The sequence below is a fragment of the Dreissena polymorpha genome, chromosome 4 (genome assembly GCF_020536995.1).
Source record: "Dreissena polymorpha isolate Duluth1 chromosome 4, UMN_Dpol_1.0, whole genome shotgun sequence".
Lineage (NCBI taxonomy): Eukaryota > Metazoa > Mollusca > Bivalvia > Myida > Dreissenidae > Dreissena > Dreissena polymorpha.
The window spans coordinates 20,906,890-20,931,122 of NC_068358.1; the positions used below are offsets into that span (position 1 = coordinate 20,906,890).

Below are 24,233 nucleotides of genomic sequence, written 5' to 3' on the forward strand. Positions count from 1 at the left end.
CATACATTTCAATGTACCGTCTTGCCCCATATGACCTTTCAGTAGTAAATATTTAATTTTGAGCCAAAGTAGGTCAAATTTACCCCGGCTTTCCGAATATTCGCCACATAAATAATTTTGAACTTCTTTGATCAGAGCCCGTCGCCCCACGCAATCGCACCCCGCCGACCAGGCCAAACCCGGCCCGCCTGCAAACACGACCCCATCCCGAACCCCCAACCGCCAACAAAATGCTCCACCTTCTCGGTGCCAGTGACAACAGATAGTCCAAGATCGACCAAGGAGCCCCACAGACCCCATCCGGAGCCGCAATTGCCCATTCCCATCCATTGTCTGACCAACAACCAGGCCGCGTACCAAGCGGGACAGCGGCAAACAAGCGCCATTCTCCTACCGATTTGCTTTAACTTTCTATTATTATTGAGCGTTTTAACATTATAAGATTTGTAATGATGGAACAATAGTTTACCGGTAAGATATAGGTATGACAATATTGTTTTATTATTATTTTGCCTATTATTAGTATCACCATTATGAATAATAATATAATTATCACAAGAATTAGCATTATTATTATTGACATTATTATTTATTTCTTATAAGGCTAAGTTTTCATAGACTCTGTGTCAATTTCAAAGCACCGTGCTTTCAACGCGAAGTCTGTGTTCAGTCATCTGGCGGTTTTAACAAATATTTCCTTGTTGATTACATGAAAACTGTATGGTTCCTGTACAAAGCCCGTATTGGAACCACACCTATGACAGGCACGCACGACAGTCGACATAAAATACAATGTTTAAATGATTATAGAAACCGTCGTGTTTAGATTTTCAAATTATTTATGTGTATTTCCATACAACCTTTTCATATTTTAACACTGTAAACATGCGAACATGCACTTAAGTGTTTATATTCATTTTGTCTCTTGAAAATTAAATCGACGTAAACATAAAATATGCACTATACTGTTTGTTTTCATTTCTTGATTTAAATTTAAATATTAACAAGAAATATCTTTAAAACAAGAGGGCTAAGATGACCCTAGTTCGCTCACCTGAGAGGAGTCGGTTCATTCAATCTTTACTAAATGTCAAACTTGACCTAGATATTGTCCAGACAAACATCCTGGTCAAGTTTCATCATTATTTTATCTGCGAGTCGTGACCAATGTACGTATGAAGTTTTATAATCCTAGGCGTAAGCCTTCTTGAGTTATCATCCGTAAACCATATTTCTAAGTTGAGTCACCGTGACCTTGACAGCCATTTAGTTTTATAATCCTAGGCGTAAGCCTTCTTGAGTTATCATCCGTAAACCATATTTCTAAGTTGAGTCACCGTGACCTTGACAGCCATTTTGTGAATACGTTTTTTGGCACTGTGAATTTGACCTTTGACCTAGTGACCTGATAATCAATAGGGGTTTTCTGCGAGTCATGATCAATATACCTATGAATGTTTATGAACCTAGGCACAAGCGTTCTTGAGTTATCTTCCAGAAACCATTTTACTATTTCAGGTCACCGTGACCTTGACCTTTGACCTAGTGACCTGAAAATCAATAGGGGTCATCTGCGAGTCATGATCGTTGAACCTATAAAGTTTCATGATCCTAGGCATAAGCGTTCTTGAGTTATCATCCAGAAACCATTTTACAATTTAGGTCACCGTGACTTTGACCTTTGACCTAGTGACCTGAAAATCAATAGGGGTCATCTTCGAGTCATGATCAATGTACCTATGAAGTTGTATGATCCTAGGCATAAGCGTTCATGAGTTATCATCTGGAAACCATTTTACTATTTCGGGTCACCGTGACCTTGACCTTTGACCTAGTGACCTGAAAATCAATAGGGTTCATCTGCGAGTCATGATCGTTGAACCTATAAAGTTTCATGATCCTAGGCATAAGCGTTCTTGAGTTATCATCCAGAAACCATTTTTAATATTTCAGGTCACCGTGACTTTGACCTAGTGACCGGAAAATCAATAGGGGTCATCTTCGAGTCATGATCAATGTACCTATGCAGTTGTATGATCCTCGGCATAAGCGTTCTTGAGTTATCATCTGGAAATCATTTTACTATTTCGGGTCACCGTGACCTTGACCTTTGACCTAGTGACCTGAAAATCAATAGGGGTCATCTACGAGTCATGATCAATGTACCTATGAAGTTTCATGATCCTAGGCCTAAGCGTTCCTGATTTATCATCCGGAAATCATTTTACTATTTCGGGTCATCGTGACCTTGACCTTTGACCTAGTGACCTGAAAATCAATAGGGGTCATCTTCGAGTTATGATCAATGTACCTATGAAGTTTCATACCATATTTAATCAATTGTCTGCAAAACTGCATAAATAAACATTATTCATATCAAATTACACTTTTCTGTATTCACAGTATTTTAGTACTGAAACAGCTAGAGCAGGATGTGCTGAATCAAATGTCAGATTGTTCATTATAACCTACACCTGTAGAAGGGTCACAAAATGTGACTTCCTTTATGCCATACAACAAATATTTGCAAGTCGGTATAGATAATTAACCAACATCCAAAATTCAATTAACTGAGCCATTGTGAAAGTTAATGAAGTAGTCATGAATTCCATAACAGGTTAATTAAACATTATTGTACCCCAAAGAGACGTTTAAAAAAGTTCATAAAGAGCATTGTTCTAACTAATGAACTGTTTATAAATATGTAGTTCATGGGCTAAAAAGCGCATTAACTGTGTAGAAGATCACGAACATTACCATTATACTGTTCATTAACATTTGGTTCATGAACTTTCAGTAAATACGAAATTTATTTACTTAATAAGAACCGAATGCAATAATTGTGCATACATTTAGCAAATATTATATAATGAGTTATTATGCATCAACAGACATAAACACCCAGGGGTCAGTCCCATGTTGTCGTTGGACAGTCGTATGATGATCAGGAAAAGGTAAGTCCTAACCCCGTTTTTCGGTACTTGATAGAACATATAAAAAACTCTGACCCTGTTGATAAGAAAGTCAATGGGTTTTTAAGGTCAATGATATATAGTCGATATGCTAGTTTCAACTATGATGACCCGCTTTTAAGTAATGGATATAATATAATAAAACTGGTGGTTTAACAACAAGCGGGCATGTGACTTTAATGCAAAACACATGAAATAGATAGTAGGCGTTGATGACACAGTGAAGAGACTGATGTCAAATTGCGCTCTTAAAATGTGAACCATTTGCCTTCAGAGTATATTATTTATGCATACCTGAACAAAATATGCTGTGAGACAATTTAGTTTGTCATATATAGTGTACAAGATCGCTGAAATGATGAATACAGGGGAAAAATAAATTTACCTATTTTAACCTAGTTATTTTGTAAATTTCAATTATGGAAATTAAAATAAACTTAACAAAGGCTTTCCACTTACTTACTCTAATTTATACTGCATATTGTGTTTCATCATTGTCAGCTAAACTGTATAAATTTACATTATTTATATAAATTACACTTATTTGTATCGCAAAGTTATCCGCTCCTTTAAGACATATTCAGGTCAGGATGTAATTGATCAAATATCAGATTATACAAATCTGCACCTGTTAAGAGGCGAAACAAAATACCCAAATATTTTTGTGACATAAAGCAAATCTTAAGAATGCTGTAAAGATGAATTACCAACATCAACAAACTCAATTAACCACCATTTGTAACACTGACAGCCTAGGCTGGTCAAAGTCATGGCAAAAAAGAGTTAATGATGACATGATTTTTTCATAAACGATTGTGTTAGTTAATTAACAACTCATGAACTCTAAATGAAACCAAAAAAGGTTCATGAAAGTATTTTTGTTATTAATGAACTGTTTATTAATCGGTAGTCCATTATAAGGCTATATAGTAAATCACAGTTACTACACAGTTACTACACAACGTAAATAAACTTTACTATAATTTATGAACATTTGGTTCATGGACTTTCAGTTGGTAAATACAGAAATTCATTTATTTTATGAGAAATTAATTCAAAAAGGTGCCTAAATTTATTATCATAAATTTGAAAAAATCCAGGTACTTATAGTAATGAGTTCAAAAGTATCTATAGATATAAACATCCATCACCCTTATGAAGTGTTTTATATCCAGTGTTGTATCACACTATTCTTGATATAAAGTTAATCTACTTATAAAGCTGTTTCTGATTGGTCTATATTTCAAACTGTCCTGTTAGGGAGGGTGGGGGATGGGGTCTAGTTTTATCATATATTCACTCTTCTACCTCAAAATAAACATTTCTGTTAAAAAGTGTTGCATACCTAGAAATCTTGGGCATTAGTCAAATTGTGTGTTTGTTATATATAGTTTGGTTGGTTCAACAGTGTTTTAAAAATTGTTGAAAGTGTGTTAATTCAACATTTGTAAGAAATATTTTGCAAGAAACTGCCAATTGTCTTTCAAACTATGTCAATATTTCAATAAAACACATAAAAAGAATAGCAAATTAGGACTTAATTTTAATATAAAAAAACTTCTGACTAGAAGATTGTGTTGAATACACAATAATATAAAATTAAATAAATAATCATAAGAACATCTGGAATCAGTGGAGTTATAGTACTATCACTATTATACTTATATCCAAAATCGCTACAATCATGTCTACCATTGTGCCGTGACAGCATCACCTGTTACCTGTAAGACAAAGCACATTCTCTAATAAACTTAACAAATTCCAAACAGAAACAGAACTACTTTTCTTGCTGGCGACTTGAGTAGTTGCACTTGTGCTACCTCTTAGTCTTGCTAAATCAACATTATGTTTTGCATCCGTGAAGCACAGTTTACACTTTGCTTTATCGGGAGGGCTACCATCCCGAAACCCAAAATACTGCCACACTTTTGATTTTAGCTTTTTAGGCGCATCTAATAATTTCAATTTGTAGGCCACAACTTGTTAAGCCATTTTGACGCTTTTCCGAAAGTAGACCGTAACGCGCTTATTGATTGGATGACTTAAGTAATAAGCAGCCATTCGCGCGCATCGTAATTACAGGTAAAGATAAAACCTACACCTTTCCATATCAAATATGTCACGTAATTATGTATCGTTCGTGGATAACACACAGTAACAAACAAAGTTCATTTCTGTTTTCATCGAGATTTATTTCTGTTAAATAATGTCTAACACAACGCTTCTAATGTTCATGAAGTACAATTTTACAGCGCGGCGGCCAATTGGCCGCCACGTCAAGAAAGCGTGACTGCTCTACTCGATTGTCAAACTAGGACTCTAGAATTGTTTCTTACAACAAAGCACAGCATTTTATTCCAAGGTACATGAACATAAAATTTAGATATTTCCTATCTCATTCTTGGTTGGTTAACTGTTCTCTTACCCCGATTTTCTAAACCCACCCCTTCGAATAACCCTTGTTGATTGGATGGATCGCTTATACACCTACCACATGTCACAGCAGAAGAGTGCAATATACCATTATCACTTTGGGAACAGGAAACCTCATTTCATTTGCATACTTGATCATACAAACAGATGCTCTCTATGGACAAACCACATTAGTAGTGTGAAACCTAACACTCCTTTAATCGATTACGTAAACCCCGATACCCATAAGATACACACTCAATCCGAACTTACATTTGTTATGTACATTGGGAAATTGGATATTTCAATTATTTAAATTTCATTATATACCATATCTGAATTGGGGCTTGTTATGTACGAGCCGAATTGTTAATCAAGGACTTAAGACAAATCAACATATGTTCCCGATAATTGAACTACATTGGAGAGATGAAACCATACTTCCATAATCAATTTTTCAAACTTCATTACATGTCCTATCCGAACTGACATATGTTATGTTAATTCCTAAATACCCACAACATACAGCTACTTTACAAGATGAACTCTCAAATAGTTTGATCACTTTAAACTTTTAACTTCTGTTTACGTATAAGATAGAAATATTGATGTAAATAACCTTTCAACATTTTCTTACATATCAGTAATTATAACAGTTACTAATTAATTACTCAAACATATTATTGAAATATTTCCCTATTATTAAATCTATCTGTACTTAAATTTCTATCATAAGAATAAACAATATGGTTATGTCACAAATAGTCAGAATAAAGCGAGCTTTACGTATCTATGTTTTTCATATGTCTGTATGTTAAAGAATCGAATCGAATTTGGTAGGTTTGGTATCGTAATCGAATCGACGCATTTCGAACCGATTTTCGATGCATCGGATCGAATCGTTGCAGCTCTAGGTCTAACACACTGAATTAAGCTAATGATATTTATTGTTCATGATTTTTTTGATAAATTATTTATACATGAAAACAATAGCATGCAAGAGTCTCCAGAATGTTTCAAACATCACTAAGAGCAATTCTCACAAGTTTACGTTCAAAACAAATCATTTTAATTAGTTAGTGTCACAAATAATATTTTATGCACACATAAAAGATTTTATGTCATTGTACGATTTCTTAATTGTTGAACATTATATTGGTTCAAGCCTCATATTTAATTACTTGTGTATAACCTCAGTGTGGGGTCACATGGGCTCTTTTGACCGATCCAATTCAGTGTTGGCCATTGTGGCCCTTTGGATCCTTCTAGACTAACGTGGCAATCCAATATGGTCGAAATTAACAATTACGCTCTTAAGCGATACTTCCAAGGATTAATTTTAATATGATATTATGCCGTTTCATTCCGTTTATGTGAAGGATTATCTCTCGTTCTACGAAGACTTACATCAATGGTGTTATCCCGTGTGATACTAAGTTTAAAGGGCAGTTGAACGTGTACACATGCTTATCAGTGCCGTGTGCAGAAAACTTTGCGACGTATACGCAGTCTACCGTGAAAGGTTTCCAAGATGGCGGCGCCCACAGCGTAATTAGCGCATATCGCCAGTCACTTTTTATGCTGGTCAGCTCCACAGTTGTCGCTGCCCTGTATCAGTCATACTGATTCAGTTGAGATAAGTATTTAAATATCGTGTTAACATTTGTGCCTGACTTTAAGTTCTGGCTGTTTAAATTATTATTTTTTCTGCCTTTTTAAGAATGATGATCAATTCGGGTCAGCTCTATATATCTTGTATATTTATTATTGTCTTATTTAATTTTAAGTTCAGCCTGGGCTTATACTTTATGAATATTTACGACACATTTGTATTATCAGTTTAGCTGGGTTTTCCATTGTCACATTAACAGATGTCATCACGTTTTTATGAATTAAACAATAAAACACCCTTTCATTTTAGTCTATATTACCATACCTCATTTATATGGTCAACGTGTGTATTTTAAAATTCTTGCGATGTGTTTTGTTGTGCTATTGTTGTTAATGTTTTCTTTATAACAATTATTTGGTTGTAATATTTTCATCAACATATCCTTGTTAAGTATGTAACTACTAAAAACTATAAGTAATTTCAATATTCTTAAAAGCTTCATAATCGTAAGGCTACGTTTATATTCATTCAGGGGCAATTACCCCCTTTTCGAATTGCGGTCCTCTCCCGTACTACATGGGCGGCGGAGTTCACGTTCCGGTCCCATTTGTGGCGTGTTTTTACCACCCATTATGCCTTTCTGGAAAGAATCTGTTCTATTTTTATCTTTCTTATGGCATTTTATAATAGATGCCCGTTTTCAATCAACAATATTGTGTTTGTTCTTTCCTTCAAGTCATACGAGTCCGTCCGGTCTATGACCTTTTCATAACCACCGAGGACAATACATAAATAATATTTTATGCACACATAAAAGATTTTATGTCATTGTACGATTTCTTAATTGTTGAACATTATATTGGTTCAAGCCTCATATTTAATTACTTGTGTATAACCTCAGTGTGGGGTCACATGGGCTCTTTTAACCAATCAAATTCAGTGTTGGCCATTGTGGCCCTTTGGATCCTTCTAGACTAACGTGGCAATCCAATATGGTCGAAATTAACAACCCACCTCCACCCCTTCTCCGCCGTAAGGTTTTGACTCCCGTACTATGTATGTTTTTACCTGTGTGTAAAACACATTTGTTTCTTATATTACTGTTATACGCATCAAATATTTTTCTTTTATACTTTTTTTGGGCGAGTTTTTCCTGCCGTCATCACATTCAACTTCACAAATTCATGTTTTTGTATGTGTATATGCGTGTGGCGTGTTTTTACCACCCATTATGCCTTTCTGGAAAGAATATGTTCTATTTTTATCTTTTTTTATGGCATTTTATAATAAATGCCCGTTTTCAATCGGCGTGTTTTTAACACCCATTATGCCTTTCTGGAAATAATCTGTTCTATTTTTATCTTTTTTTATGGCATTTTATAATAAATGCCCGTTTTCAATCAACAATATTGTGTTTGTTCTTTCCTTCAATATAAAGAAGTGAAACTCCAGCTGCTGGAGCAGTATTGAATTATCATTAAAAACAATTAGTTGGTCCTTTATTTAAGGCAAGTGACCAATTGCCCAAACATGGCAAACAATACAAAACAGCACACTACAGCACAATACAAACCAACATAAACACAAAATATGAATAAAGCTGGGGTCACCGCCTTGGAACGGTCAATGCAAAGCATTGGGGGTTTAAACCGGTTATAGAGCGCTCAACCTCACACTTGGCCCAACAATATTCATAATACATTTAAGTGTAAATAAAGTTTAACGTCATAGCATTGTAACTCAAATCAAACAATAATAAAAGGGAATTAAAACGCATTCAATTTAATTACAATTTAATTACTCAATGGTATTGAAGATACCAGAGCAACAGAGTTACAACTTTTTGACGAACGATAAAATGAAACTACAAACAAGTGTCAACTACATTCCTTCTTTATAGAAAAAGATTTAAAAATATAGCGTCATTTAGTTAATATTTCAGATAATCATCGCGCAAATACAGGAAGAAGCAGCAATAATGGGTGTAAAAATTCCATATAACATTGCTTGGTTGTTTATGTGACTGCTAAAAATCAAATTAATAATAATTAAATCAAAAAAGAAACGCCTATCAGAGGGAAAATATAAATAAAATTGAACGTTATAAACCCAATGACCTATGCATGTAGCTTACAACTGGAACAGAGAAAGAGTTATGACGTAATTGACAGGCGAAGACACAATGACGTGAAAAAAATCCAGGGGCGGTACTGTAAAGTAATAATAAAACTATTAATGGGGGGCTACTGCAAAATTGTACTACTAATAAAACAAGTTTAGTTGATTAAATATTAAGAATCAAATATATAAAAATAGTCATTCCATTTAAGCGACATTATTGGAATCAAACAGTATATAGGTGTTTTGACAACTGACGACAGAATGATTTGATGTACGATTTGAGTCAAAATGTAGTTTTCATGCAGATTTGTTCATACGACACAAAGACACAATTTTGTTCAACAGTGAAAAATGCCTTAATAAAACAAGTTTAGTTGATTAAATATTAAGAATCAAATATATAAAAAAAATAGTAATTCCATTAAAGCGACATTATTGGAATCAAACAGTATATAGGTGTTTTGACAACTGACGACAGAAATGATTTGATGTACGATTTGAGTCCAAATGTAGATTTCATGCAGATTTGTTCATACGACACAAAGACACAATTTTGTTCAACAGTGAAAAATGCCTATAATATCACTTATGATTCCAAATTTTAAGAGAAGAAAGATATAGTGAATCGAAAACCATCAAACACGTGTTTTTAAGTACATAATCATCGTATCCTTTTGATAAAAACAAGTTAATTAAATTGAAAAGTTTAATATGAACATTCAAGTCATACAAGTCCGTCCGGTCTATGACCTTTTCATTACCACCGAGGACAATACATAAAAGACATTTTATCTCAAACCAAAATACTGTGCAACCATTATTCTTCGTCAGGGATTAAGTTTTGTCTATTAAGTCAGTTGACCAATTGGATAATTTAAGATCCTAACGAATAATTATGTCCAATGTTTAAACAAAATTAACACTGAATTACCGTAGGCATGATACATTAGAATCCAACGTAATCCATGCATACATACGTCTGACATTGCTGTACATTGTAAAATGCCAATGCAGTAAAGCTGTATCGAATGTTTCAACTTCTATCAGGTAAAAAGTAATGACAGTAGCGCTAATTGTTAACAACTTTATTACCCATTGTGTGTTTTGTGTTTTTCAGTGTTGTTGCAGATTAATTAGTAACAGCCAACACGCAGCGGATCCGGATCAAAGACAATAAACGAAATTTAAAGACGACGACTTTTTATCAACACCAGTCCTGACTGATAAATATTCTGCGCATTGATTACAAATTAATAAAGAACGTATTGATATGTGCTTGGTTGTTTGTGTTTAACTATAATATATATGTGAAACCGGTTGCACTTTCAACAAATTTACAAGTTATATTATATTGGAGTTACAGTGTATTAATATTTAATTTGTTAAATTCCTTGACATTATTAAAAGTGGCATTTCAAACAAATCACTGTTCTTAAAATGATCAAATATTTACGATGCAAAACTCTTGAAACTTTATTGAAAAGTAACCAAAGACAGTAGTTTGCTAACACTAATTATAACCAAAAATGTTTGCATCTTCTCTAATCGGCATCAATAAAGGTAAGATTGTAACAGTTTGGCCACAATAGTATATAGAATTGAAAACCAAATCTTATATGCCTTGTTTTGCTGTTTTAATGAAACAAGCATACATTTTACACCAAAATTAGTAACAATAAGGTTGTTTTTTTAGACAAAGGGGAAGACGATGGATGAAAGGGGAAAATAGAGGGCGAAAGAGACATATTTGGGGAAAAAATAAAAACTTTTTTTAATCAATGTCTATAACTCATCTACTCTGATTTCAGGGTTTTTTCAACACTGTCTGCGTCACTGGAAAATACAGGAATTCCCAAAGCAAAACATGAGGGCCAAGATGGCCCTAGTTCGCTCACCTGAGAGGAGTCGGTTCATTTAATCTTTGCCAAATGTCAAATTTGACCTAGATATTGTCCAGACAAACATCCTGGTCAAGTTTCATCATTATTTCATCTGCGAGTCATGATCAATGTACCTATGAAGTTTCATAATCCTAGCCGTAAGCATTCTTGAGTTATCATCCGGAAACCATTTTTCTAAGTTGAGTCACCGTGACCTTGACAGCCATTGTGTGAATACGTTTTTTGGCACTGTGACCTTGACCTTCGACCTAGTGACCTGATAATCAATAGGGGTCATCTGCCAGTCATGATCAATATACCTATTTAGTTTCATGATCCTAGGCATAAGCGTTCTTGAGTTATCATCTGGAAACCATTTTACTATTTCGGGTCACCGTGACCTTGACCTTAGACCTAGTGACCTGAAAATCAATAGGGGTCATCTGCGAGTCATGATCAATGTATCTATGAAGTTTCATGATCCTAGGCATAAGCGTTCTTGAGTTATCAGCCGGAAACCATTTTACTATTTCGGGTCATCGTGACCTTGACCTTTGACCTAGTGACCTGAAAATCAATAGGGATCATCTGCGAGTCATGATCAATGTACCTATGAAGTTCCATTATCCTTGGGATAAGCGCTCTTAAGTTATTATCCGGAAACCATCTGGTGGACGGACGGAAGGACATGAGCAAAACAATATACCCATTCTTCTTCGAAAGGGGGGGGGGCATAATGAGAAAACCGTCCCACTCCCAGCAGTCATGTTATTCAACTGACCCAAACCATTTTTGAACTCAACTCTCGTATCAAGGAAACAAATGTTCTGAGCAAATTTCATGAAAATATGGAAAAATGCCACGCCCACTGGCGGCCATGTTTTTTCACCGATCCTGACCATTTTCAAACTCGTGCGAGATATCAATAAAACCAATGTTTTGACCAACTTTCATAATGATTGGCCCAAAATTGTGACTTCTAGAGTGTTTACAAGGTTTCTCTACAGCCAAATAGGGAAAACTGCCACTATATACATATAGAGAAAAATGCCCCGCCCACTGGCGGCCATGTTTTTTCACCGATCTCGATCATTTTCGAACTCGTCCGAGACATCAATTGAACCAATGTTTTGACCAACTTTCATGATGATTGGGCAAAAATTGTGACTTCTAGAGTGTTTACAAGGTTTCTCTAAAGCCAAATAAGGAAAACTGCCCCGCCCACTGGCGGCCTTGTTTTTCAACGGATCGGAACCACTTTTGAACTCAACCAAGATATCATTAAGACAAACATTTTGACAAAGTAACATGAAGATTAGGCATGAAATGTGACTTCTACAGTGTTTACAAGGTTTTTCTTTTTTTTACCTAGTGACCTAGTTTTTGACCCGTCATAACCCAGTTTCGATATCGGCCAAGATTTCATTGGGACAAAGCTTCTGACCATGTTTCAAGAAGATGGGACAAGAAATGTGGCCTCTAGAGTGTTTACGAGCAAATGTTAACGGACGGACGGACCGGTCACAAAAGCTCACCTGTGCAATAAGGTGAGCTAAAGAGACATCATTAAAAATGTTATCTGGGTCGCGCTCTATTCTCCCAACAGAGATCTTAACAAGGGCTATTTGTAAAACATGCATGCCCCCCATATGGGTTGTCGGTTGTAGTGGCAGCCATTGTGTGAATACGTTTTTTGTCACTGTGACCTTGACCTTTGACCTAGTGACCTGAAAATCAATAGGGGTCATCTGCCAGTGATGATAAATGTACCTATGAAGTTTCATGATCCTAGGCGTAAGAATTCTTGAGTTATCATCTGGAAACCATTTTACTGTTACAAGTCAAGTCATTGTTACCTTGACCTTTGACCTAGTGACCTGAAAATCAATAGGGGTCATCTGCCAGTCATGATCAATGTTCCTATGAAGTTTCATGATCCTTGGCATAAGCGCTCTTGAGTTATCATCCGGAAACCATCTGGTGGACGGACGGACTGACATGAGCAAAAAAATATAACAATAAAAAATAGACCTTTGACCTAGTGACCTGAAAATCAATAGGGGCCATCTGCCAGGCATGATCAATGTACATGTTAAGTTTCATAATCCTAGGCGTAAGCATTCTTGAGTTATCATCCAGAAACCATTTTACTGTTTCAAGTCACTGTGACCTTGACCTTTGACCTTGTGAACTGAAAATCAATAGGGGTCATCTGCCAGGCATGATCAATGTACCTATTAAGTTTCATGATCCTAGGCGTAAGCATTCTTGAGTTATCATCCGGAAACCATTTTACTATTTTGAGTCACTGTGACCTTTGACCTAGTGACCTGAAAATCAAAAGGGGTCATCTGCCAGTCATGATCAATCTACCTATGAAGTTTCATGATCCTAGGCCTAAGCATTGTTGAGTTATCATCCGGAAACCATTTTACTATTTTGAGTCACTGTGACCTTGACCTTTGACATCGTGACCTGAAAATCAATAGGGTCATCTGCCAGTCATGATCAATCTACCTATGAAGTTTCATGATACTAGGCCTAAGCGTTGAGTTATCATCCGGAAACCATTTTACTGTTTTAAGAAACTGTGACCTTGACCTTTGACTTAGTGACCTGAAAATCAATAGGGGTCATATGCGAGTCATTATCAATGTACCTATTAAGTTTCATGATCCTAGGCGTACGCATTCTTGAGTTATCATCTGGAAACCATTTTACTATTTGAGTCACTGTGACCTTTACCTTTGACCTAGTGACCTGAAAATTAATAGGTGTCATATGCCAGTGATGATCAATCTACCTATGAAGTTTCATGATCCTAGGCCTAAGCGTTCTTGATTTATCATCCGGAAACCATCTGGTGGACGGACGGACCGACCGACATGAGCAAAACAATATACCGCCTCTTCTTTGAAGGGGGGCATACAAATCAGGATATTTTTTATGAAAATGTTGTATTTACAATAGTTTATGTATTGTCAAATCATATTTATCGCCTTTTATACAATCTGACTTCTATTTCGTTTCCCAGTGTAAGCACTCAGTTTGAGTTCATTTTTATTGCAGATTTCTAATATTGTATTATTCCTTAGTAAGTCCTCGGCAGTAATTTAACTAAATGAAAGATTAATAAAAACTGACCAACACAGAACAGTATCAGGGTGCATGATCACATGACTTTTTTTTTTGGGGGGGGGGTTCAGAATTAAACACACCAGTATGTGATTCTTTTCTTGAAATAACTTTTTAAAACAATTTTTCTTTAGACTTTTAAGCATTTAAGTAGTGCATAAAAGACAGCTTTTATGCTGCTTTTGGCAATGTGAAGTACTTCAATATTACTTTATTTTATTAGACTGTGGCCAAAAATTCAAACTGTTATGCATTCATGTTCATGGTTATGCTGCACTCATACGTATTCCAGACGTATTCAATGATTTTTTCTTAATACTGAAGATATTGACACAAAATGCAAGAAAAACTTTCATTTATGCACTAAAGATTTTTGTAAATCTATTTCAATAACTTTATATATTTGCAAAAATAAAAGTTCTCAACGGTGTGTTTACATTTTTTCCAGCCCGTGTGTAAATCACTGTTAACCCAATTGATCCTGCATCCTAGTATAAATATTTGGCAAGAAATCAAACCATGGTATTTTTTACAGAAATTTATTTCAATATACAACAAGACTATTGTCAAGCAATATGGTCCCCTACTGGCTCCACCATTGTCAGAAATCCCAGCATTGTCAGAATTTTGTTTTTGTTGCCATAGTAGGATCCAGAAAACCACCATTTTCAGCAGTATTTCTAGTCTATTTGTTGTCAGTGCAACCAGAATTTTTGACGTAGGAACAAAATGAAATGTCCATATGGCCATCTATCCATGTTTCAAGTTTCATGAAAAAATATTAAGAACATTTAAAGTTATCGCAGGATCCAGAAAAGTGTGACAGACTCACAGACTGACTGACTGACACACAGAGCGCAAACTATAAGTCCCCTCCGGTGAAACCGGTAGGGGACAAAAAGCACAAACAACAACATATCACATCTTAATTATAATAAAGGAAACTTAAAAATGCATTTCTATTTATTGAAAAACATACCAGTGCATTTGTATTCCGTATTCTTCCACTATTTCATAGACCTATAATATATTGTCATAAATGTACATGAATGAAAGAATAAAGGATCATCCACCATTTTGTAGAACTTTATTTATGAATAAATTATGTGCTAATTCTAAAGGCAACATCTTAATTGGAATGAGTCCTTAATGAATGAGCATCATTAGTAACCAACATGTGTTTGCATTCAAATTCAAAGAAAGAGTTTGTGAATACAGGTACAAATTTGCCATCCTTACACCATAACAATACATTAACATTTGCCAAAATGTATACTTAAACATTTGAAAAAAAAATGTCAGAGAGCAACATAACAAATATGAAAAATCAGATCACCACAATCTTCATTGAGTTTTATGGGACACAGTAGCAGACTGCACTGAATAGTTGAGTTAATATCGTACCTTTATCAAACTTCCAGTAGACATCAATTGTTACAACTACATTTTATTATCAGAATAAAGACAGCAACAATGGATTTTATCTGTCTTTTAAATTCTAAAAAGTTGAATTTGTTTTTGTCCAGTAGGATGTCATTTACCTTACGGATATTGATATACACATGTAAATATCTAAACTCTGGGGATTGTATTGAATGTAAAATTTTACCCAATCCTGTTCTTGTGATCTCATGCAAACCCTTAAACTTCAGGAAAACACGCTCAACTTGTTTCATATTTTATATAATATGTACCAGGAAACACTTAACAACTTAAATCTGAATGAAATGTCTCTTTGAACCATTGTAGAGTCAAGGATGTTAATATTTAGCTTTAAGAATCATCATGAAAATACTTACATGCTGCTACTACATCTCCGAGAGATTTATCAAATGCAAAATGAATTTTCATTATATGCTTTACAAGTAATAATGTTTATAATATAAAAGCTTATTATGTTTTTATAAGTATTTTTATAAAGTAAATATTTTTCACTCACAATATTGTTAAATGTAATATATACATGATACTATAACTAATACAACATCTTTATTGATTACAATATGCATCTCAACTATATACAAACTTACACAATATGGCACTTTAGTTGTTAATGACATATAATAATTTACTACCGGTATACAGACCTCTCGACTTACTGTAAGATACTGACCAAGAAGGTCAACATAGCAATAAATCGCTCACATGAGTTAAGGCTACACCAATAGTTGAAGACTTCATCTGCCTACTTTGTTTGTTTCCACACTAAACACATATTTTAACTTTGTCTTGGTATTGTCAAGATAACTTTTCCAACCATGGTGCATCAAGATTGACACATAAATGTCGCTTCTAGAGGGGTAAGATTTGACCAGGTACCTAGTTCTTGGACGCACGTGACTGTGAATTCAATCACTGCCTAGAAATTTGTCTAGAACCTGTGTGCACAAAATGTATGCCAAGTTTTCCAAGAAGACTCATTTAAAGATATGATGAAAAGTGCTTTAACACACATAAAATATTTACATCAAAGCATGATTTTTACAATACCAACATTAAATATTTATAGTGTACTATTCTAGAAACCTAACAATTACCAAGGATACAATTGATGCATGATAAATTCGAACAAAACATACAAAATAAAAAAAAATCTAATCTCATAAAGTTGCTATTGACAACAACATGAAAATAAACGTTTATGGTGAACGTAACTAAAACCTATTTCATTTTGTCACAGAATAAATGTCTGTGATGCACAATTATGTACAATAAAATATAAAGATGGTAAGAATTTTCATACTTTGCAATTTTTATAAAAGTTCAAGAGTATGCATATCTTTATCCTTGTATTATATTTTCAGATATTCAAATGATATAAATGTACAGATATATGTTTTTTAATGAGGAATATTCCAAATTTAAAGGACCTGTCCCAATTCGCATGACTATTTGTCTGCTTTCTTTGTATAATAAATGTTTTTTATCAGTCTATCAGTGACCTCATATAATGACCACAAACACTTTTTTGAAGTTGAAAATATGTGGTATTGTTAACATACACTTAAACATGAAAATGTATAATACAACAATAAAGGTGACCATGCCAATAGTCGAGCTATTAACAGAAACTGGTTTGATGCTTTTATAAAATATAGAGCAACTTTTTCAAAATCATTTGGAAAATTTAGAAATTTCGTTTTGGCTAACATACAAAATATAAAACAATCATAGTAATGTTGACATAATATAATTATTCACAATGTTTTCAAATATCTGATCAAATATTTTACATGAAACTGAATGACATGATTTGACAACAGTTCCTTAACAAGATTCGACTAGTTTGTGACTAGCATGTTTGTATTTAAAAGTTTATGAGGCCCCTTCAAGCCACAGGCTGTGTGTCCCAGCACTCATTCCCAATTCATTTACATGTTCTAGACTCAACAATAGTTGGGAAAAAGTTTGAAATATATCTGCAACTTCCAGCTTCTTAATTTTTACTGAAAGATTTAAAATTTGTAAATGGTTTTGTGCAGTTGGGGCCAGCAAGAATACAAAGAACCCAATTATTTGGTAAAGTAACTACTACACAAGCCAACATTAACTAGAGTGGGGATTAATCCTGGGTCACTTAAGAAAGTAACAAAGGTACCAACCACCGCACTGCCCGGACAGCCAGTGTGTCACTATTCACATTCCTCTTGGTTTAATTTTCATTTTTGCTGTTCAATAGATGACTTGTTAATAAATACAGTTTAAAACTTCCTTTGTAATGTGTTTCCAAACAACAATAAACAAGAAACCGTCAGAGACGGGTGATGCTCCCCAAAGTTTTTTTTTGTCACAATATTGCACTATATATTCAGATAAAAGGAAAAGTCTAGTAGTTGAGGGGACAAGAATTGCACTATATGTACAGTTAATGGAAAATTTCAAAGGGCCATAACTCTGTGAAAAATCATCCGACCAGAACCGGCTGATAATATGCACATCTCCTCTTGGAAGTGAAGCTTCCCATAAAGTTAAATTGAATTCCGGTCATTAATTGCTGAGAATAGCCATGACAAAAATTGTGCACGGACAGACGGACACACGCACGGACAGACGAAGCGGCGACTATATGCTCCCCCCCCAAAAATTTTTGGGGGTGCATAAAAATAAGGTATATGTAAATATTCATTCATTCTACTGATAACCTTTGACAGCTCTTTAAATCAATATTGAATAATAAATAAGGATCAAAATTAAACAATTAGTATTGCTAAGACATAACTGTAATTGGTTATTTGTGTTCATGTTAAATCAAGCAATAAACATAATTATATCTCAGATCTATGTTCATGTAATGTCATAAATCACAAAACCCCATAATTATCATTATAACAATCATGACATTCAAAGGCAGTATAACTACAATATACTGTATTTAAAACAAATCATAGGTGCAAACAAATTAAAGCAACATTCAATATTATTATTCAAAATGATCTTATATGGCACAAGTAAAGTTAAATGCACGATACAAAGTAAAAGTACCATTGAAAATGTATACAATACAAAATAGCAACAGCCACTTGAAGCATTCTTTGACCTTTTCCTTATGGTCACAAGACTTACAACAAATGACATTTAACGTGAATATCATAGTCATACAGAACAAAATATATAAATCATATATTGCAGCAATTCAATGAAACACACAGTACTAAATAAAACACTCCAAGCCAAACAAACAAAACAGTGAATGGCACTGAAACATTATACTGCAAAATAGAGAAGTAAATTCAAGTAATCAATAATTTTCTAAAGCAATATTCAGCTAATGTTCTAGGTTGATTTGTTAATTTGGGAGAAAACACAAAACAAATTTTATTATAAAATTAAAGGATAAAATGTAATCATTTCAAGCCTGGTAAGTAATTCAGCTTTTATATATTTGAATGAATTACATATGTTCCAAATACCATGATACTAAGTCAAGTTAGCCACACATACCTTTATTCTTTGACTTAACAATAATCTTTGTTTAATTTAGATTAAAGATACATGTACATGTAGCACTGAAATTAAACGCAAAAATAATCTGTATATGTTGCTCACAGCCAAATTTTAGGTGCCAAAAGTTAGTCCATATTGCATTATATAAACACCTTAATACATAAAATATACACATTAAAAGGCTATTCAACATTAAAGATTAGTTTGCAAAATTACAAGCAACTAGGAAATGGCTGACTGCATGAGATCAAACCAATCTTCTAATTGCTTCTAACATATGTGCATGATCCTATTGGCAGGCTGTAGTATAAATGCCACCGGAGGTATTATTAATATTTATTTCTCTCATTTAATGGATCATTATTACAAAATGTTTACTCTGTACATTAAAACCAGGATTTAACTTTTGAAATAAGAACTATTTATTTGTAACAAGGGATTTCAAGACATTTATAACTTATGTACATGTACATAAAATAAACTTGTAAGTTAAATGATAAACGTTTGCACAGTGACAATATAGTTTATGTTCACAACATCTATCCTATTGTACAATGATCCACTTATATTGCGGAAGTGGCGTGACTCACACCATTCAGAAACATCAATAACCATAAACAAACCATGACTGTACATTGGCAGGATTTCCCTTTTCATGTTAATCAGATGTATCAAAAAAAAGTTTCCTGTCATACTACATGTACATGTACATGACACATGGAAGGATAATGTAAGCTTGATGCCAATCAATTTTATTTTTGTACAGCCTACTATAAGCCGGTGTCAAGCCAATATATTTAATATTCTTTGATCCTGACGCTGAGTCCTGCAGGATCCTCCTCTTCTGATAAAACGACTCCAGAACGAGGCTGACAATGTGAACGTTCAGAGTTCTTTTATAGAGGCACTACAATGTTCTGATGAGAATATGTTCAATATAGCAATAAAATGTTGTTCAATTTGTCATTATATGCCTTTAAGTTTAAGTAAATCAATATTGTTTATTTCGACATGTTTTCAATAATTAGTAAAGTAGAGTGTTATCACAGTGAATCACCGTGATTTGCGGCGAATCATCGCGATTTGCCACGTTTACCCAAATGCGGTGATTGATGATTTAGGCAAAAATTGCGGGCCACGTAGTGTAAGTCCAAGTGCACAGAACTTTTTTGTTTAGTTGGATTGTTTCGCTGTTTTTATCAGACTTCATTCATATATTTGTATCATTTTACTAGTTACACTTTAAGTAAAATCACGGCACTAAACAAGAAAATTGTTTGTACATGTTCTGGCTACCTTCTCATACTTTGCTTGAAACATGCTGAGTCAAAGCACGGTAATTCTCAAGAAAACTGTTAACTACAATGTTTTCTCTGACATTATACTAGTTCCAATACATGTATAAGTTAAAGCATGGAAATTCTCAAGGAAACTGTTTGTCCTGACCTAATTATTTGTTTTCAGACAATAACTTCTCTATCTCTTCAATATGTTTCATATTGTTATCATCATTTGGTTTAGAAGTGTTCCCGTTGAAAGGATTGCCTCCTTTCTCATGAGTTGGTTTAATCATGGGAAGTGGGGCTTCCACATTTTGAACAGACACACAACACCATCTCTTCTTCTTGCACATGTATATCACAATTATTAAGGCTACCGCAACTAACAATGCCAAAACTACGGCTAAAATGATAAAGTGATCGGGCTTAGGGCTTGGATTAGTAGTGCTGTAAGTTGTGTAAGATTCACCTGTTTGACCGTTAGGGCTTGATTTAGTAGTAATGTCAGTCGTGTGAGGTTCACCAGTATGTACGTTTGCATTGCAGGTGCAAGATGGCATTTCCATCTGTCCGTCCATGCATCTCAGAGGATTAGTTTGGTTTTTCGTGCAACCCTTCCTCGTGCAATTCCATCTCAAATCAGTGTTGTGAGGCAGATAATCATTTGGATCAAGGTTATATGTTCCCACAATGATTTTATTGTACATAACTTTACAATGGCAAAAGCATCCAAACTGTGAATACATCCATTTCTGAGATCTTTCCTCACATTCATTAGGTGCACTGGTGCTGTCCGCTCCAATTCTTGTATTTGGGACATCACTCATACATTCCATGTAATACAGAGTATTAAGCAGTACAAAGTCTTTCACGCAGTTTGAATTCATCCCATCGAACCTACCACAATCTAAAGGTTTGCAGGTCGGTTTAGGGCCCCAAGTTCCGTCTCCCTGGCAAAACACGGACACATGACCATCCAGGACATATGAGTCTTCACAGGTTACTTTAACTACACTTCCATAATCATTTTCTATTCCTCCATCTGTGGCTTGGAAAATGCGTGCATGATCTATAGCCCCAAAATCTGGACACATATTGACATCACATGTTGGTGGGTTCCTATCAAACTTCAAATCAACACGACACAGCAACTGGCTGTTTCCTTTCAATGTGTAGCCTGTATTACATTGAAATGTGATGTAAGTGCCAATTTTGTAGGATGGGTTTCCAACAATTATACCATTTCTAGGATTATTCATTGTCTCACAAAACTGTTCATAGCATGTGAGGGATCCTTCCCAACTGCTTCCCCTGCAATAATGTATCCGACTACCTTGAAGTCCATAACCAGTGTTACAGGTGAATGTAACGTTTGCACCATCAGTGTATGATGACTGGACTGGAGTGAAGGCGGCATTCTGGACCGCAGGAGGAGGACAGTCCGCAAGAGCTAATGCTAAACCTATAAAACAAATGAAAAATTTAGAAATTCGTACGAAGAAAGGCAATTTCTTTTGAATGTGCTGTATATATTTATGAATTATAAAACATGTTTACTCAACTTCAAGGCAGATCTTCAAAAGAAAAAGAACATTGATGTTTAAAGTTATATAAGACGCATCTGCTAAATGTTTACAGCTGTCTATGGCAACCGTTGTTTAATTTTATTGTTTTCACTTCATATACACTTAAATTTGTAAATTCAGCATCAACATACTAAAGCAATATCCCGGAAAAAGAAAAATAATGCATTTGAATTTCAACCGTACTTTCGTTTGACAACTGATCATGCATGTACGATGTGAATCTTAATGTAGTTTTAGTGCAGATTCGTTCATATGACACTGACACAATTTTGTTTTACGAATCATTTTAATTTCCTGAAACGATATCTATTCATACGACAAACGAACACTTACTCCAATCCTTATATATAAAAAAGACAGTTCCGCTCGGCTTAGAGGACTGGGACAGTCATGTAAAATATCGAATATCAGTATTTAAAAATAATGACAATATCAAGATATACTTCTATACATTGAATTACAATTTACATGTATGTAAATGAACTAAATGTTTGAGGAAAATAAGTATTGAACAGATTGGTAAAGACCATGTGAAATATTCATGGTGCAGAATCAATGGGTTTTTAGGGGTTTAAATACGGGCTGGACAAAATGCAATCACACCGTTAAGAACTATATTTTTCCAAATATCTCAAGTAATGAAATACATTTGCAAAAATCTACAGTGCATAGTACAGTTTGTGCCGATATCTTAAGATATGAGAAAACATCCTTGAATTAATAATGTTTAAAATCGGTGACAACTTTACGTTGCGTGAAACATATCCGGCCATTAACTGTGTACAACGTACATGACATATGCTTATTAAATACAGTAATTCTGATGTATTTCACATTGCCATAAGCAGCATATCAAGAGCTGTCAGAAGACAGTGTGCTCAACTATTTAAATGCTTGACAGTATATAACGTAAGCCATCATGGGGAAATTGTTAATATTCAATAAGGACCTTTTCTCACTAGTCAAACAAGGGTCTTCTGTTATTTTCCAAGCGCCAGGAGCTCGGGACAAAGGATAGCCCTGAAGGTCAAGGTAATATTGTCATATTCTTAGTGGAAGAGGACCATAATTGAAATATATTAATCGCTTATGTTTTAAAGAAGTTGTACTTAATAGATGATTCAGGTATATTTTCCACAATCTATTGAACATTTGTTAAGACACAAAACAAACTAATAATATTTTACTTCAAGTCTGATAGCAATAGCTTGGGTGGGATGGTTTGACAGTCCTTCAAAAAATAAAATAAATATTTGTGTCTTTTTTTACTATGTTTCAAAAAAAATCTTTTTGGGTTGTGGGGCGGGTATCATGATGGGGTGTGGTCATTAATTAGATCTTTCAACAAGAGCTGTCAGAAGGCAGCACGCTTGACTATTTCAGTGCTTTACAGTATAATGCATATTTCTGACATGTATAAAATTCGGATAAACAATAATAGATATATTGTATTTCCCATGCATTTAGATTGTGTTTTGTTACGACTCGTTTTTTTCCCCAATTTGGTGATTTCACGACCTGAAAAATTCCCAATTGCATGGGTATCGGACCCGTTCCCAATTGGGTGAAAAAAATCACTGACTAACTATCATGTACATTATGATGTAAATAGGGTTTGGATTTTATTGCATTATTATAGTACTGTTTATTTTTATGATGCACATGGAAACACAAGTTTTATTTGTATGAATTGATTTATGTGACTTAATTTTGTCAGGATTTATTGAATTTGAAAATATTATTTGTTTGTCATTGATGATGATAGGCTTGGTGTAATGAGGGGTATAAAACAAGTGAAGATTTTATTAAACACCGAACAGAAACCACTTCTCCTTCTAGTGGCCTCACTTCTCCCTAATTTCAGCTCAGGGAAAAGTCACTTCTCCCTCAAGTTTGAACCTAGGCTTAGCCCTGTATTTCTATCTATCCATGTTTCAAGTTTCATGAAAAAAGAGGGCCTGAAAGGCCCAAAGTCGTTCACCTGAGATAAAAAGAAGAGATAACAAGATGTGTTTGTGGAACACAATGTCCCCCTATATGACGTTTGACCTTGAAGGATGACCTTGACCCTTCACCACTCAAAATGTGCAGCTCCATGAGATACACATGCATGTCAAATATAAAATTGCTAGCTTCAATATTGCAGAAGTAACATTACATGAGCAATTTTAACCCATATATTTGACCTAGAAGGATGACCTAGACCTTGACCTTTCACCGCTCAAAATGTGCAGCTCCATGAGATACACATGCATGCCAAATATCAAGTTGCTATCTTCAATATTGCAAAA

The 24,233-nt window shown here is 34.5% G+C and overlaps 1 protein-coding gene across 2 annotated transcripts in view; it reads right to left on the reverse strand.

Annotated features, from left to right (window-relative positions):
- LOC127877876 (sushi, von Willebrand factor type A, EGF and pentraxin domain-containing protein 1-like) overlaps positions 1–24,233 on the reverse strand; it is a 70,171-nt gene that overhangs the window by 32,205 nt on the left and 13,733 nt on the right. Inside the window, exon 1 of one of the 2 annotated variants that reach the window (XM_052424188.1) lies at positions 21,254–21,818. The exons of the other annotated variant lie outside the window; for it this stretch is intronic. Within the exon in view, the coding sequence (XP_052280148.1) occupies positions 21,254–21,615 (362 nt within the window). The 5' untranslated portion in view covers positions 21,616–21,818. Of the gene's footprint in view, positions 1–21,253; positions 21,819–24,233 lie in introns of those variants that run through there. 2 annotated transcript variants of the gene reach the window in all.